This window comes from Vicia villosa, unplaced genomic scaffold, assembly GCF_029867415.1.
Source record: "Vicia villosa cultivar HV-30 ecotype Madison, WI unplaced genomic scaffold, Vvil1.0 ctg.000353F_1_1, whole genome shotgun sequence".
Lineage (NCBI taxonomy): Eukaryota > Viridiplantae > Streptophyta > Magnoliopsida > Fabales > Fabaceae > Vicia > Vicia villosa.
In genome coordinates, this window is record NW_026705160.1 from 32,427 (window position 1) to 49,947 (window position 17,521).

Below are 17,521 nucleotides of genomic sequence, written 5' to 3' on the forward strand. Positions count from 1 at the left end.
TCTTATAAATGTTGTTCTTCCTCTTGCCGGTAAATAGGATTGAGCCATCCTTCTGATTTACAGCCTTGCAAGACTTTTGATTAAAGATTATATCATAACCATTGTCACTCAATTGACTGATAGATAAGAGGTTATGTGTTAATCCTTCTACAAGAAGTACATTTGAAATGGAAGGAGAGTTACCAGACTTTATAGTTCCAGAGCCAATTATCTTGCCCTTCTGATCTCCTCCAAACTTGACTTCTCCTCCAGACTTAAGCACCAGGTCTTGGAACATAGACCTTCTTCCTGTCATGTGTCGTGAGCATCCAGAGTCCAGGTACCACGACATGTTGTGCTTTGTCCTTTTTGCAGCCAAGGATATCTGCAATAGGAATAATCTTATCCTTAGGTACCCACATTTTCTTGGGTCCTTTCTTGTTAGATTTTCTCAAGTTCTGATTGAACTTGGGTTTAACATTGTAAGCAATAGGAGGAACAGCATGATAATTCTTAATGTGAGTTTCATGATATTTCCTAGGTTGTGTCACATGCTTCTTAGTGTGTGTAATGTGAAAGCTTTGAGCATGTGAAGTGTGCCTAATATCATGTGAGTGGCCATACTTGAACTGATCATACAATGGCTTGTATGTGATTTTCATCTTATCAACAGGTTCAAGTTTGTATGGGGTTTCACCCTCAAAACCAATGCCAACTCTACTGTTTCCAGACACAGCATATATCATAGAAGCTAGCTGACTTCTGCCAATACTTCTAGATAAGAACTTCCTGAAACTTAAATCATATTCTTTCAGAATATGGTTTAGACTAGGAGTGGATTTTTCTGAATTGGAAGGAGATCCAACATTATTGGATAATTTTAAAACTTTTTCTTTTAATTCAGAATTTTCCAACTCAAGCTTCTTCGTTTCAAATTCAAATAGCTTTTTCAGCTTTTTGTATTTGAGACTAATCTGAGACTTGAATTCCAGAAGTTCTGTTAGACTGGAAACTAACTCATCTCTAGTAAGTTCAGAAAATACCTCTTCAGAATCTGATTCTGATGTAGATTATGATCCGTCATCTTCTGTCGCCATCAGCGCACAGTTAGCCTGCTCATCTTCAGAGTCTGAATCATCTTCTGACTCATCCCAGGTTGCCATAAGACCTTTCTTCTTATGAAACTTCTTCTTGGGATTTTCCTTCTGAAGTTTTGGACATTCATTCTTGAAGTGTCCAGGCTCATTGCATTCATAGCACATGACCTTCTTCTTGTCAAATCTTCTGTCATCAGAAGATTCTCCACGTTCAAATTTCTTTGAACTTCTGACGCCTCTGAACTTCCTTTGCTTGTTCTTCCAGAGTTGATTTAGCCTTCTGGAGATCAAAGACAGTTCATCTTCTTCTTCAGATTCTGATTCTTCAGGATCTTCTTCTCTAGCCTGAAAAGCGTTAGTGCATTTCTTGATATTGGATTTTAATGCAATAGACTTACCTTTCTTTTGAGGCTCGTTTGCATCCAGTTCAATTTCATGACTCCTCAGGGCACTGATCAGCTCTTCCAAAGAGACTTCATTTAGATTCTTCGCAATCTTAAATGCAGTCACCATAGGACCCCATCTTCTGGGTAAGCTTCTGATGATCTTCTTTACGTGATCAGCCTTGGTGTATCCCTTGTCAAGAACTCTCAATCCAGCAGTAAGAGTTTGAAATCTTGAAAACATCTTTTCAATGTCTTCATCATCCTCCATCTTGAAGGCTTCATACTTCTGGATTAAAGCGAGAGCTTTAGTCTCCTTGACTTGAGCATTTCCTTCATGAGTCATTTTCAAGGACTCATATATGTCATAGGCCGTTTCCCTGTTAGATATCTTCTCATACTCAGCATGAGAGATAGCATTCAGCAAAACAGTTCTGCATTTATGATGATTCCTGAAAAGCTTCTTCTGATCATCGCTCATTTCTTGCCTTGTCAGCTTTACGCCACTGGCATTTACCGGATGTTTGTAACCATCCATCAGAAGATCCCATAGATCACCATCTAGACCAAGAAAGTAACTTTCCAGTTTATCTTTCCAGTATTCAAAGTTTTCACCATCAAATACCGGCGGTCTAGTATAACCATTGTTACCGTTGTGTTGCTCAGCAGAGCCAGATGTAGATGTAGACTTTGCAGTTTCATCAGCCATCTTTTACTGAAGCGTTTTTCTCTTCCTGAATCTTTTCTAAACACGGTTAAGTGCTTGCACCTTAGAACCGGCGCTCTGATGCCAATTGAAGGATAGAAAAACACTTAGAAAGGGGGGGGGGGGTTTGAATAAGTGTAGCTTTAAAAACTTGACCGATAAAAATAAATTGCACAGTTATTTTTATCCTGGTTCGTTGTTAACTAAACTACTCCAGTCCACCCCCGCAGAGATGATTTACCTCAACTGAGGATTTAATCCACTAATCGCACGGATTACAATGGTTCTCCACTTAGTCAGCAACTAAGTCTTCCAGAGTCTTCTGATCACACACTGATCACTCCAGGAACAACTGCTTAGATACCCTCTAAGACTTTCTAGAGTATTCTGATCCACACGATCACTCTAGTTACAACCTGCTTAGATAACCTCTAAGACTTCCTAGAGTATTCTGATCCACACGATCACTCTAGTTCCTTACAACTTAATGTAATCAATTCTAAGAGTATTACAATTGCTTCTTAAAAGCTATAATCACAAACTGTGATATTTCTCTTAACGTTTAAGCTTAATCTCACTAATATATTACAACAGCAATGTAGTGAGCTTTGATGAAGATGAAGATTCTGAGCTTTGAATAGAACAGTGTTTCAGCAAGTTAATATTCACAGAATTTGTGTTAGTTCGTTAACCTTGCTTCTCATCAGAACTTCATATTTATAGGCGTTGGAGAAGATGACCGTTGAGTGCATTTAATGCTTTGCGTGTTCCGTACAGCATCGCATTTAATGTTATACGCTTTTGTCAACTACCTCGAGCCTTGTTCACGCTGTGTCTACTGACGTTGCCTTTAATAGCTTCTAACGTTCCTTTTGTCAGTCAGCGTAGCCTGCCACATGTACTTCCTTCTGATCTGATGTTTGTGAATACAACGTTTGAATATCATCAGAGTCAAACAGCTTGGTGCAAAGCATCTTCTGATCTTCTGACCTTGAAGTGCTTCTGTGCGTGATACCATCAGAACTTCAGTGCTTCTGATCTCATGTTCTTCTGATGCTTCCATAGACCCATGTTCTGATTCTGCTTCGACCATCTTCTGATGTCTTGCCAGACCATGTTCTGATGTTGCATGTTGAACCCTTTGAGACAAAGCTTCTGAGCGCTGAATTATGCATACTCTTTATATATTTCCTGAAAAGGAAATTGCATTGGATTAGAGTACCATATTATCTTAAGCAAAATTCATATTATTGTTATCATCAAAACTAAGATAATTGATCAGAACAAATCTTGTTCTAACAAAGTATGCCTTAAAACATTTGTTGATGAAGAGAAAGAAAACATGTTTCAGTATTGCCAAAAATCAGAAAGCTGAAAAGTAATCTGGTCCAAATGATTTACGGATATCAGGTTCGGTCAGTTCGGTTCATTCATCCATTCATTAACGTTAGAATATTTTATATTAATTTGAAGATCATATAAATTAATATAAAAAGATATTATAATATATATATATATAATATTTATAAGATATTATATGATATATATATTTATAATATTCCAAAAGATATTATAAGATATATATTTATAATAGTCTAAGAGGTATTATAAGATATTTATAATATTTGAGAGATATCATAATATTATAATAATATCTTTTATTCTAAAAACTAAGGAGATATGTTATGAAATTTGTTATGGATTAGTTGGATTTTGGCTATTATAAATGCGTATCTCTTCTGTTATTATAGTGTGACAATCTTAGAGCTTACACCAGGGAGAGCAAGGGTTTAAAGGCATAGCATAGGGTTTTGGCTATTCTAAAGGGAAACACTAGAAAGACAAAGGTTTTTGGAAACCCTTTGGAGTTATCTAAGAGAATTGGGGAATAGGGAAATACTTGTTTACACTTAGGATTTGAGTTATTCATATATTGAAGGTTGAAGAGGTTGGGAAATACTTGGGTAGAAAATAGGGTTTGTTCTTTAGGAACTACAAAGGCTATTTTCTTGTAACTCATTTGTAATCTCTTGTAACAACTTTCTGAGTATAATGAATTGGAGAGTTGCTATCTATGTACAGATTATTATTGTTGTAGACCATTTATTTTGGTTGCTACTATTCTTTGCCTCACAAATTGATATTGAATTTTATCGTAATTCACAACAAGATTTAGAACAAGTGGTACGGTGAGTGTGGAGCAAAGAGGTATTATTTACAAGTGAGGATCATGATTAGACGGGACCATGAGGTCGTCTAAAGAGTTGTATATCCTCTTTTCTCTTAGAACTGGAATGAACGACAATGCTGAAGGATCGTCGGATACAATGTTACCATCTCAAAGGAACGCCTTAATGCTTAGAATTTAGGGAGTATATGTTATCTTTTCATCCATTCACTCATACATCGACATATCGTGTCGAGTTTGAAGATTTAAGTGTTTTAACACCTCGGTGTTGCTACGCTCACGACCTTCAGTTCTTGTAAGAACTTGATAGAAATATTTAGTGCATTCCCTCCTTTAAGAATTGGTATGTACCTCATCTTCCGATAAAACAAGAGGGGGCATGGATTTCAGAACAACTTATTCCCCCGTGAATATTCAGTATAAGGGCGTGTGATGACCTTGGAAGAGGTATATTCCTCCAAGGAAGCCTAGGACATCCTCTCTAACCCAGAATCTTCATATATTGATATAATTTCTGACCCTACATAATCATTACCATTTGAAGGATGATGGGAATCATAGGATGATCTAGATGAAGTTTCCCAGTCATATTCACTCACAAAATCAACGATGTCAAGACTCGTCCTAACTAAAATCATGAAATGTTGAAAATAAAGCTTGAAGTAAAGGAATACTTGATTAAATAGATTGATGAAGTGGAAGGAAATGAAGAAGGTGGAAGCTGTAAGCAAAATTCTGAATCGCTCATAGTGATATTCTCCAGAAGAGTGAATGAAATATTGAAGGTTAAAAGGTTACATAAAACTCCTAAATATTCAACTTATTCTATTTATAAGCATTGATAGACGAAGGATCAAGACTGACTACAAATAGAAATAAAAAGATCAACGACTACAATTCCACCAATGGGGACACTCCAAACTCAAGTGCACCCAAGCACTTTATGAACTGCACCACTCCATATTTGGTCACGTTATCACACGTGTCAGGAATGGATGATGAAGCGTCTCAATGATAGAACCACATTAAATGCACTTGCCCCCCTATCACTCTTCTTGAATATTTAACTTACTTGGATGTTTGACTGCTAACCATACATGTCCACCCCGCACCACCGTAAAGAAGATTAGAGCCACCGTTCAAGACCATCATCATCATATCATCATTTCTTGTTTCTTCGTGGATTTAAATCCTTTTATGGATCCCGAATGGAAAAAAATAGGATGGAAGAGTTTACCAAGTTGAGCAAGATTGAAAGAGAATCAACTTAGGAAAATTCAAAGGTAGAACCACCCATAAATATAGATTTATGCAGAACCACCCAAGACAAAATATTATCGCTTCCACAAAGTCCACGACCACAACATTGATGAATGCATACAGCTAAAAGATGCTAATGCGGGGTTCTTAAAAAGAGACCAGTTGCCTGAATAAGTGAAAGGAGGAAAATGGGAGAGAGAAGGAGAAGATTCTCCCAAGAGTAAATCCCCCTAAAAACCACGAATGCAGGGACCATTGGTGAGGATAATTAGGGTAGCAAGTGGAAACACCAATATAGTTTTGATATCACTGGAAGGGACACCTCGGGAAAAGAAAGATTGTTGAGATGCTGACCATTCATAAGAATGACGAAGGTACATAAACCAAAACCCGTGATCAGTTAATGCATGGTTTCTCGAACTGAGAAATTTGGGGGAACCCCTAACGAAATCTTCCCTCTACTTATATCAACTATGATTGGACATTTTTATCTCTCTCCAATACTAATTATCAACTGTAGCTCATGCAACATCGTGTATTATGAACTGTTCGAGAAGATGGGTCTTGAAAGGGGAAGCTTGTGGTCGTATGAAGGCTCTGATTTATTGACGTTCAATGACATGATAACCCATCCATGGGGATACATCGAGTTAATAGTGAGTTCACATATCTTCGTGGTCCATTACAAAAGCATTTAAAATTGCATTCTCGGAAGGCCCTTTGCAGCCACTTTAGACATTGTGGCCTCAGCGGTCCATATCAAACTCAAATACCATAATCTTCAAGGAGAGTCAGTCAGAATAGATGTTGATCTCAAAGGGATGAAAAGGATATATCTAGCACTCCATAAAGACCAAGTATAAGGCAAGGCAATCGAAATCAACGTGACATCCCTAATCGGCCAGCTCATAGGCATGATCGTCCTGCTTTTCAAAAGTGACTGATCTAACGAGAAACAAAACAAGAAGAATAAGCGGTGGCCAGTTCACCTGGTTATGTTTTTATATATCTCGCTTTTGACGATATTTTTGTATAATCATCTCTCTTTAATGTAGGATTAATTCCCAATTATTAATGAAATACTGCAAGTTCTGAAATGTTCATTTCTTTGTGACTGTGTAAGGTAGCTGCGGGTTTGGGGCACGACCAAAGAAATAGATGCCCAACACAAATACTGAGGTGTGCTCTTGCAAACGCCACGCCCATGTGACCAAAACAATCAAAATCCCACAACACAAAACATACACAAAAAGAAAGTGGAAAAGCGACCAAAATAGCAATAACAGTCTACTTTTCTCTAGCAGCCACCCCTTTAGAGGTCACGGTGGGCTAGTCACGCGTCGCCATATGGGAAAATAATGATATATCACATTTGTTAACTTCAACGATATGATGTCTTTGTGTGCACATATTTTTGGTAAACAATCTCTAGCCTCTTGTTTGAAGGTTACTTGTAGGATCGGCTACAAAATCCTAGACTCCGTGTTAAATTGGTAAAGATTATGGTATTTGAATTGTAGTGTTTGAATTGATGAAACAATGAAATGTAGGAAAAACTAAGTAGAATGAAATAACTAAACAAAAAAAAAACTTGTAAAAGATTAAATTGAAATTGCTTTAAACTTAAAATGGACGCATGCATACATGTTAGAAAAATAGCTCATTTCTCTCTTGCAGATACTTTGAGTGTTTCTTTACAATGTAACAAATTGCGACCTTTGAAACTGAAAATTACATCTACTTATATAGACAAATAAAATACAACTGCTACTCTATTTTGACCAATATTAGTCTGCCACGTCATTTCCCATGCAGAACTGCCTTTGGCCGCTCTCCCACGTTCTCATAACTGCTCATCACGTCTTTCTCCAATAGTTCAAGTCTTGAAAGAAAATTTACTAAGTCTTTTGTTGTTCTCTCGACCAACCTGACTTTCCTTTGCAGATGCTTTGGTTAGACTTAGTCCCTGGCTGTCGACTCCTTTCCACCTCTTTGAATCATCACTCGAACCTTGTCAGGCTTTTTAAGCCTTATTAAAAAATTCCTAGCTAACAATCTCCTCTTAAATTTAGAGTCATAGAGGACATTTCTCTTGTAGATATGAACTACAAATTGGAGAATCTCTTACGCTACTCAAACAATTGAAAAGTGGTTAAGATCGAGTACCGTTTACCCTCGATTGATAACAAAGAGACAATGAAGTACAACCATTTTGAGTTGCATAGAAATGAAGATTTAAGAGTTATGTGGAGTACTTTTCACGGTTATGCAACAAAAGTTCCAATTGTGATGGATGTGACAGTTGCGAGAATGACCAATGATATTCTAATGATGTTGAAACGTCCTTAACCATTTCTTGATGATAAAATGTCATGTTAGATTTAATTTAACAAAAATCTATGTAATATTATGTATTTTGTGTATGTGATAACAATATTTATGTTAAGTATTTTTTTGACAATAATATTTATGTTAAGTTATGTTTTTCTTGCTTCTAGTTTTGCTACTAACATTGATTTGTTTGTTTCAAACACATGTTACTTCAGTAGCAGATTTGTATCATCATTGGTGTTATGCATGTTTATTGGTTAGTACACTTATGAATGTTGAATGATGTTATGTTTATTGTAGGGTGGAGAGGAAGCAGATTGTGATGAAGATATGGAAGAAGCTTGTGATGAACATGAAGATGTGGAAGAAGTTTGTGCTGAAGATGTTGAAGAAGATGTGGAAGAAGAGCAAGGAGAAGATCAAGAAGAATAGTTGTTTTATGTTATCTTTCTAGCCAGTTATTAGAACTTTTTTTGGTTATTTTGGGATGACTCTTTTTTGAGCCAAACTTGTGTTTAATATGGTTGTGTTTAACATGGTTGTTTTGAATTTTGAATTTGGGATGACATCAAAACTTGTATCCAACTATTATTAGTGGCACTACAAAAAAAACATATTTTTGACCTTAATGTTAATTTTATTGTTAATTTTATATTGATAGATATATTTATATATTTATATATATATATATATATATAAAATGACATATTTATGTAATGATACAGAAATAAACCGTGGCTAGATAAATGGGTTAGAATGCATAACATATAACAACGGTTTTAAATAGGTGGTCATAACCAAACCGTGGCTATATCTTGAACTAATACTGTGTCGTAAACGTTAAAATGAAACCGTGGCTTTACAATATAGCCACAGTTATTAAGTCATGGCAAATACAAACCGTGGCCTTAATCAAGCTACCTAAACCGTGGCCTAAAAATGCCACGGTTGTAAAAATGGCGTGGTCTATACCAAAAAACCGTGGACTTTACTTTTGGCCACGGCCGTATACTCCACCGTTGGATTTCCGTGACCGAACCGTGGCCTCAGCGTTACGCCACGGTTATTTTGCATAAAGCCTCGGTTTTCTGGGCGTGGTAGGAGGCCTTTTTTTCTGTAGTGAACTCCTGAACATTATTGCATGTTGGACTGCGAATCAATTTGTGATATCACTGAAGAATACAAAATTTAAAATCTGAACAAACTCTTGAACATCACAGAAATCCATAATTTAAACTTACTCCATTTTTTTACTTTTGAGTTAGCGTGTTTTAGAGAATTCAACGTGTTTCATAATCTAAAAGTATTTTTTAAAATTTCGTAGAGTATGTGAATAAGACATAAGTGTTATGAACATCCCACTAAGTATATATAATATTTAAATTAATAGAAAAAGATGTTAGTACATTTTAATAGTAGTTTTGAACTTGTCTTTTGGTCTCTTTGTTGAACTTTCGCATAGTTGCCAACTTGGCATTACTTCAATTATTGAATAACTACAAATCAAGACGACTTTGTGGAAGACTTGACCATATTTTTAATGAGATAATAATTTCAACTACCACAGCGTGTGTATATTTCATTACTTCTTCCATCATTCTTTCACAACAACCAATTCCGTAGAAGAAAGAGTACTATGCTCTCTTCGCGTTGCCTTCTGTTTTTACTTCTTCCTCTCTTTTTCACACTACACACTCAAGCCAACGACCAAATAATTTTCCGCTATTCCGAATGTAACAATGATCTCGGAAACTTCACCGACGGTAGTACCTACCAAAACAACCTCGCCGCCGTTCTAAAAATCATATATTCCAACAGAGAAATAGACTATGGGTTCTACAATTTCTCATACGGCGATGAACCTGACAAAGTAAACGCAATCGGATTCTGCAGAGGAGACATTAATCCAAACGATTGCCGCGACTGCTTGAAAACCTCCGCAGTACTTCTCACAGATCGGTGTGGAATACAAAAAGAGGCAATTGGTTACTACGACATATGCACCTTACGCTATTCAAACGATTCAATTTTCGGTGTCATGGATACTGATACTGCTAAATATTACAACATCGAAAGCAAAACAGTGGTGGATGATGCATTTAACCAAACAATAAGTGGCTTGTTAGATGAACTTAAAAGCGCAGCGGCGGAAGGTGATTCACGGAAAAAGTTTGGTGAAAAGAGTGTTAAAGTAAATGAACTGAATACTAACAATGAGACTATATATGGGTTGGTTCAGTGTACTCCAGATTTAACAAAACAAAATTGTACTAGATGTTTGGATTCAGCTTACGGTGATCTTTCAAGGTGGTGTCCAGAAATGAAAGGTTGTTTGTATCTTGGACCAAGCTGTTCAGTTAGATACGATATAGTTCAGTTTTATGAGTCCATAGTTAACAATACAGAGTCACCAGCACCACAACCTTCTTCCCAAGCAATTTCTCCTAAACCTTCTTCATCAGTTAACTCTACCACTACCACTACAGGTACATTTTATGGGAATAATTATGTAGCAATTTCATCTTTATGCGGACTAATCTATCAGGCCTGAGAGAATATATTCCCTGTTTCTTGATTAGGAAAGAAGAGGAAATTAAGAACGGCCATCGCTATTGTTTTATCATGTGTTGTAGCTGGCATGCTAGTTGTTGGTGGATGTATTTATTGTAAAAGGAGAGGGCCAAAACCCGAATATAGGGCTGAAATTGAAGGTATACGTAAGCAACTTACCTCTTCTCTTGTGAATTTTAAACAAAAACTTGTGATTTATGAGCAAGTTTTACTTAGGTAAGGCACACAAACATAAATTAAAATTGTTTGAGCACACAAGACTATTTGGATCCTTCCTTTTTTTTTTTTCTCTTTCTCTCCATTATGCTTTAACCTAGGTGTTTGACCAGGAAAAGTAAAACAAAAGAAAACCGTAAGATTTAAAATGTTTTCTTAGTGGATCTTTGCTACATGATCTCTCTCCTAAGAAAACATTATCTTCTACATTATAATAGAGAAAAAGTAAGAAGAAAAAAAGAGATGATGACTAAAGGAAAGAAAACAATTAAGAAAGAAAAATAGAATAATAATGTGGAATATAGAATGTAGGGTTGTTTTGTCGGAGATGATATTGAATGATTTACTTAACACTATTATAACCAAAAGTTGTTGATTGTGTTAGAACAAAAACAAATAATGAAATATTTGTGAAAACACATGCAGTACAAGAGACATATGAAGATGAAGATGAAGATGAAGTTAGAGCTGGTAATGATCTTAAAGTTGGTGATTTGTTGCAATTTGACTTTGAAACCATCAAATTAGCTACAAGCAACTTTTCTGATGAAAATGCGCTTGGTCAAGGTGGATTTGGAACTGTTTATAAGGTAACATATTATCCATTCTTTTATTGAAACACAAACACTGGCATATATCAAGATATTTTTCTTAATCTGTATACACTAAAAGTTATGATTAATTTTAGGGTACACTCGATGGACTTGATGTTGCTATCAAAAGATTGGCTAACAATTCTAAGCAAGGAGAAACAGAATTCAAGAATGAAGTATTACTTACGGGGAAGCTTCAACATCGAAATTTGGTTAAACTACTAGGTTTTTGTTTACAAAGAGGAGAAAGATTGCTAATATACGAGTTTGTCCCCAATAAAAGTCTCGACTATATCATATTTGGTAAATTACTATATTTTCTCTGACTTTATCTTTGAAGTATTATATCTATAATTTTGGTTTGGATGATCATGTAGATCCTATATTTTCTCCGACCTTATCTTTGAAGTATTATATCTATAATTTTGGTTTGGATGATTATGTAGATCCAATCAAACGTGGGAATTTAAATTGGGAAAGACGCTTCAAAATTATTAAAGATATTGCCCGCGGTCTTCTTTATCTTCACGAAGATTCTCGACTACAAATTGTTCACCGTGATCTCAAAACAAGTAATATTCTACTTGATAATGAAATGAATCCTAAAATTACAGATTTTGGCATTGCAAAGTTATTTGCACCCAATCAAACCCATGGCATGACAAGTACAGTTATTGGAACTTAGTAAGTATTAAGAAAATGCTAGATGATATATTTTTCAATTTTCAAATAAGTATTTCTTTTTAGTTTAACAATTGAACATCGATGTTTTGGCTTATAGCGGATATATGGCTCCGGAGTATATCAAACATGGAGAATTTTCAATCAAATCTGATGTATTCAGTTTTGGTGTAATTATATTGGAAATTGTATGCGGTCGAAGAAACACTAAGTTTCGAGATGGGGAGAATATAAAAGATCTATTAGACAATGTAAGTTTCACACCTTTTAACCATTATAAAAAATTCCTAGTTTAAACTTTTGACTGTGGATTAATTTTTTTCAATTGAAAAATTGTCGCAGGCATGGGAAAATTGGAAGACAGGGACAAGTTTAGATATTGTAGATCCAATGTTAGACCAAAGTTTTAATAAGAATGAAAAGATGAGATGCATTCATGTTGGATTACTGTGTGTTCAAGAAGATGTAGATGTGAGACCAACTATGAGTTCTGTTTTACTAATGCTTAGTAGCACATCTTTCCCACTTCCAGAACCTTCAGAACCTCCATTTTTAATGCAGCCCAAAAGAGCATTATCTATATCATTAAGTGACCAATATTCAGGTCCTACAAGGTCAAGTGATTCAGGATCAGGAAGTCAATTTACTCAAGGATCAACAACTAAGTCCTCAGTTACAGATCAATAATACATGGTGATGAATGAAGTGATTGTGAATTATTTTTCAAATTCTGTAACATAATGTGTTTACTGATGTTTTGTTTTGTTTATTTTTTATTTGGTGTTTATTTTAGTTGATTTGTATTTATAATAAGACTCCAGTTACTTACAGATCTATATTCCTTTGCTAGATATTTTTGTCATGCAGTTTTAATCTCAGCTATTGGATGAATTTTTGTCATGCAGTTCAATAAAGATCCTAATCCAGTAGTCTACACTCTACAATAATAACTGTGAAGTTATGTCTTTTTCTCAGTGTAGTAAATATTGGTCCAACAATTTATAAATTAAGTAATGTTTAGAATTTTGTGTGTAAAACAACAGTTACTATTTTTAGAGATATGGAAAAACAAAACAGAAGCACGTGCATTTGGTTTTTTTTACTTATTGACTTTTCTCTACACAATTTTAATCTATATTTGATTTTCTAAAATTATTTAATTCAATTTTAAACTTACTATATAAAATTTAGGGTTAATAGGAATTTATCCCCCATAATATGAGCGTGTTTCGATTTATCCCCCTCCGTTGTCAAAGGTAGATTTTTGGCAACAATTTTTTTGAAAAAACTGTTGCCAAAAAATAAGAAGAGAGAAAAACAAAATCCGCTAACATTACATGGGTGAATTACTATTAATCCTAAAATTTAATTATTTGATGAATAAAAAATTAATTATATTGCAATTATAAAAATTAATAAAAATAAGATTCTATGAAAAATTCTTAGATGGACGTATATAAGAAATTGATTTACACACAACCAATCAGAAAATTTTAATTAATTAAAAAATAAATTAAAGTATTTCATGTAATCTCAACCACCTCATGAATCCAATTAAAAACAAAATTAAAATTAAAATAAATTTAAAAATTATTTTCTTTTTATTGATTGTGCCTAAGAAATAGATTTAGGATTATTTCCATGCAAAAATTTCTTAGATTCTATTGTAATAAGAATTTCTTCTCTCGAGTTAAAATGATTGTATATTCATCATTCGAACATAAAAAGGACATTACTTTTCTAATTTAATTTGACAAAATATCATTGGTCATGTGATTCATGATGTTTTCATTATAAATAGGATACATGGTCTCATTCTTCACTACAGATCTTTATATTCTTTTGTTGCATGATATATTATCGGCAAAATACCTTTTTTCGTCCTTTATGTTAACTTTGAGGTTCATTTTGGTCCTTTATTTTCAAAAAGTGTCATATTAGTCCATTAACTCTTTAAAAGGTGTCATTTTAGTTCTTTTTGTTATATTAACGACTGAGTTAGCGACCAATTTTTGAGTTTTTTAGTCGCTAATGTGACAAAAAGGACTAAAATGACACCTTTTGAAGAGTTAAGCAGGGGTGGCAAACAGGCATGCCCGCCCCGTTTAGGCCCGCCCCGCAAAAGCCCGCGAAAAAACGGGGCAAAGCGGGGCGGACGGGCATATTAGAGAGTGCGGGTCTAAAACCTTGCCCCGCCCCGCAAAAAAGTGAGGGCGGGGCAGGGAAAGCCCGCGGGCAATGAATCATTTAGGCCTAAATATAGTAAAATTGTATGAAAAAACCCATGCCCGCAAAAGCCCGCAAAAAAACGGGGGCGGGGCGGGCACACTAAAGGGAGCGGGCCTAAAACCTCCCCCTGCCCCGCGAAAAAGTGCGGGTAAAACGGGCTTTCCCCGCGGGCCGGTCCCGTTTTGTCACCTATAGAGTTAAGGGACTAATATGACAATTTTTGAAGTTAAGGGAACAAAATGAACTCCAAAGTTAACATAAGGGACAAAAAGGGTATGTTGCCTGTATTATCTAACTTACATCTTTTTAAGAATTTAGATTATTGGTTTTTGTATACACATTACCATTACACAAAATCAAACTTGATTATAGAATAAGAATTTGTATTTTTTAGGCTGCATGGCTGGTGTAAATAGTGTTTTGTTTTTTTATATATATAATAACAAATATTTTGCTTTCTAAAAATATAATCCATCTTGAACATACTTTTTCTTATCACCAAAATTCTTCTAAAAACTCGTGAGATTACCATTCATATATTCACATATGATCTACCTACTATCACTAAAAACAATATCTCTCAACCAATATCTCTCGACACAGAGACTGCTACGTGGCTTCTTGTCCTCTGATTTGATTCTATATGTCTTCCATTATTAAACTGCTGCAAAACCATTTCTTTTGTAAAAAAAACACCTTTAAGTCTTCTATTTGCCTCTGTCGAGAATCAATTTCTGTCGACTACTTGTAATTTTGTCGTCGAAATCATGACTTAGCTTCTTGTGTTTAACCTTATGTATTTATCTCATACTTTCACTCCTGTCAAGTATGCCTGCATAAAAAACTCAGACTAATAGATGCCTACAAAATGTCACTTTTGATCATGTTTGCAATATTAAAGTAAAGTTGCATTTTTAGTGAAACTCTCAATACTATTCAAATTAAACCATCTCGCATACGTCATCCTAATCATTATCTATACCACTTAGTCGTCACATCGATTTACATGCATGCACCCACCATCATGATTTCAACTTCCAAGACTATCGTGGGCCATAAAATTATCTGCTTTAAAATAAAATCATTTAGTTGATTTCAATCCAAAATTTAAAATGTACGTTAGTGGTTTTTTAGAGGGAAACTGAAGAGTCTTCTTTCACATTTATATATAGTCTCATTTTCCCATTCTTCCTTTTTGCAACTCCTTCTTCTATAAACCCTAAAAACTTTCATTTTTATGCAACTTACACTATTTTTCTACTCAAGTTCTAAGAACAATGACTACTGATGGTATTAAAAAACAACTTTCAGTTCCATCTGCTGGTGACATTCATAAATATTCAAGGACCCATCCTCATCAAGTTATAAGAAGAAAAACTACTTCTCATAATTTGATTTTGAAATTTTAGGGTTCTTACAGTTTTCTGAAAATTTTTAGAGTTATAGTTAAAATAAATTTGTGAATGATATATATTTGGAATCATAGTAAAAAATGGAGCAACTTTCATGTTTATAGTTTTGAAAATGGTTGAGAAATGAGTGAGTTGTGTTTTCCAGAATTTTGTTGTCTTGAGGTTGAAGATAAAGTTCATCTTTGAACTCTGATGCTTGGTTTATTTTATGTTTATTGGTTTGTGCTTTAATCAACAGATGTACATCACCACCCCAGTGGTAAGCGTGCGCCCTTAGTCTCCTTGTGCCATATGTATTGGGTTTGAGTACCCCTTGCTCCAAACGTTTTGTGTTATTTTTATTTTTTCAGGTTTTCTAACTTTCTTTTATATTTTTTAAATTGAATGGGCTTTGTTATCATTATGGGTGCACGGCCTAGTGGTAAATTTCTTCACCAGTATCCTAGAGGGCCTAAGTTCAAGACTGATGAAGGCTAAAACTATTTTTTTACCACTTATTTTTATTCATTTATTTCACAACTTTGAATTATTATTTAAAATAGTAAATCAACTCATTTTCACTTGATTTTTTGAACACTCTTTATTCAAGTGATATATTTTATGAATATATTTTAAAATCACAAAAATAATATTTATTCAAATTCTTTTTAATTAAATAAAAATATGATGTTTTTATACCTTTTAAAGGCCTTTTAATCAAATCTTTTTCAAATGATTTCTTCACCAAATGTTTTTATTAAACTTGTGTGATTATTTTAGGGTTAAAATTTGCTTTCTATAAAGTTCATACCATGATCCCTTAGTTGATTCACATAGGGTTTATGTAAACTTTTAAATGATTAGGTTTAGGTTCATGTATATAATCAAAACCTTAATCTCAAAATCTTTTGACCTTTTAAGTTCAATGCAATCCCATATTGATATTAACTTGATTGACATGAAATTTTCTTGTTTATCCACTTGTACATATACTTATTGATTTACTCCTTGTTCTTTATACTTTGGTTATGTTATTATCTTTATATATATACATTGTTGAACTAATCTCACATGCATGAGATACTCCATCCATCACCACATCATACCCATACATACATGATATGATCTTGAGGTAAGTCACCCCTTTTATTCATCAAACTTTCATACTTGAATTGTATATATGCATTAATAATCCAACTCACCCTTGAATATATCCATGATACAAATGTTATGTCTCACACACCACTTGAGATGTTTATTCTTATATACTTACTTAAGATGTATGATTCCTCATTGTTGCTAAAATCCAAAGGAATGGAAATGATATTGACTAAAATTGTCAAGTTACTCACTCTCTTTTCTTCCTCTTTTACTTTGTGTTTAGTATTGTTAAAGCATAACACTTCCTCCCTGTTTTAAAAATGATTTAGTATTGTTAAAGCTCAACCTCTTTTAAATCAACTTTGGTTTTGTATTGTTAAAGTTCAACCTCTTTTAAATCAACTTTGGTTTTGTATTGTTAAAGCTCAACCAACATTCTTTTAAATCACATTTCTCCTTGCATTGGTAAAGCTTGACACCTTTTAAAACTTGTTAAGTATTGTTAAAGCTTAACATTTTAAAAACTCGTTGAGTATTGGTAAAGCTCTACACCCAAAAATATTTTTCTATTTGACTTTTTATTATCCTTTTAAAGGGAACTGCAAATGCTATGAATTCCCTATTGCACAAAAGATGTATGTAGGCAAAAGTTGCGATGTCTTGTCGAGCACACTTTTAATAAAATTTCTTTTCAAGAGGTTCCTGTAGAGTACTACTGATGTGATGAGTGCTAATACATTCTCATTGCATAACCAACCCCCGAACCTAAGATCTTTGTCTTATTTTATTAGTTTT

At 34.3% G+C, this 17,521-nt stretch overlaps 1 protein-coding gene across 2 annotated transcripts; it reads left to right on the top strand.

Moving 5' to 3' along the window:
• Positions 1–9,507: 9,507 nt before the first annotated feature.
• LOC131627259 (cysteine-rich receptor-like protein kinase 10) lies at positions 9,508–12,835 on the top strand. Of its 2 annotated transcripts, none has more exons than XM_058898095.1 (7): positions 9,508–10,430; positions 10,524–10,661; positions 11,158–11,321; positions 11,420–11,627; positions 11,771–12,008; positions 12,106–12,256; positions 12,348–12,835. In XM_058898095.1, the coding sequence occupies exons 1-7, from the start codon at positions 9,581–9,583 to the stop codon at positions 12,690–12,692; spliced, it is 2,094 nt and encodes a 697-aa protein (XP_058754078.1). In that variant the 5' UTR covers positions 9,508–9,580; the 3' UTR covers positions 12,693–12,835. The 2 variants fall into 2 exon arrangements, with proteins under 2 accessions (XP_058754078.1, XP_058754079.1); XM_058898096.1 differs by having other exon boundaries at positions 9,509–10,430; positions 10,524–10,655.
• The last annotated feature ends 4,686 nt before the right edge of the window (positions 12,836–17,521 follow it).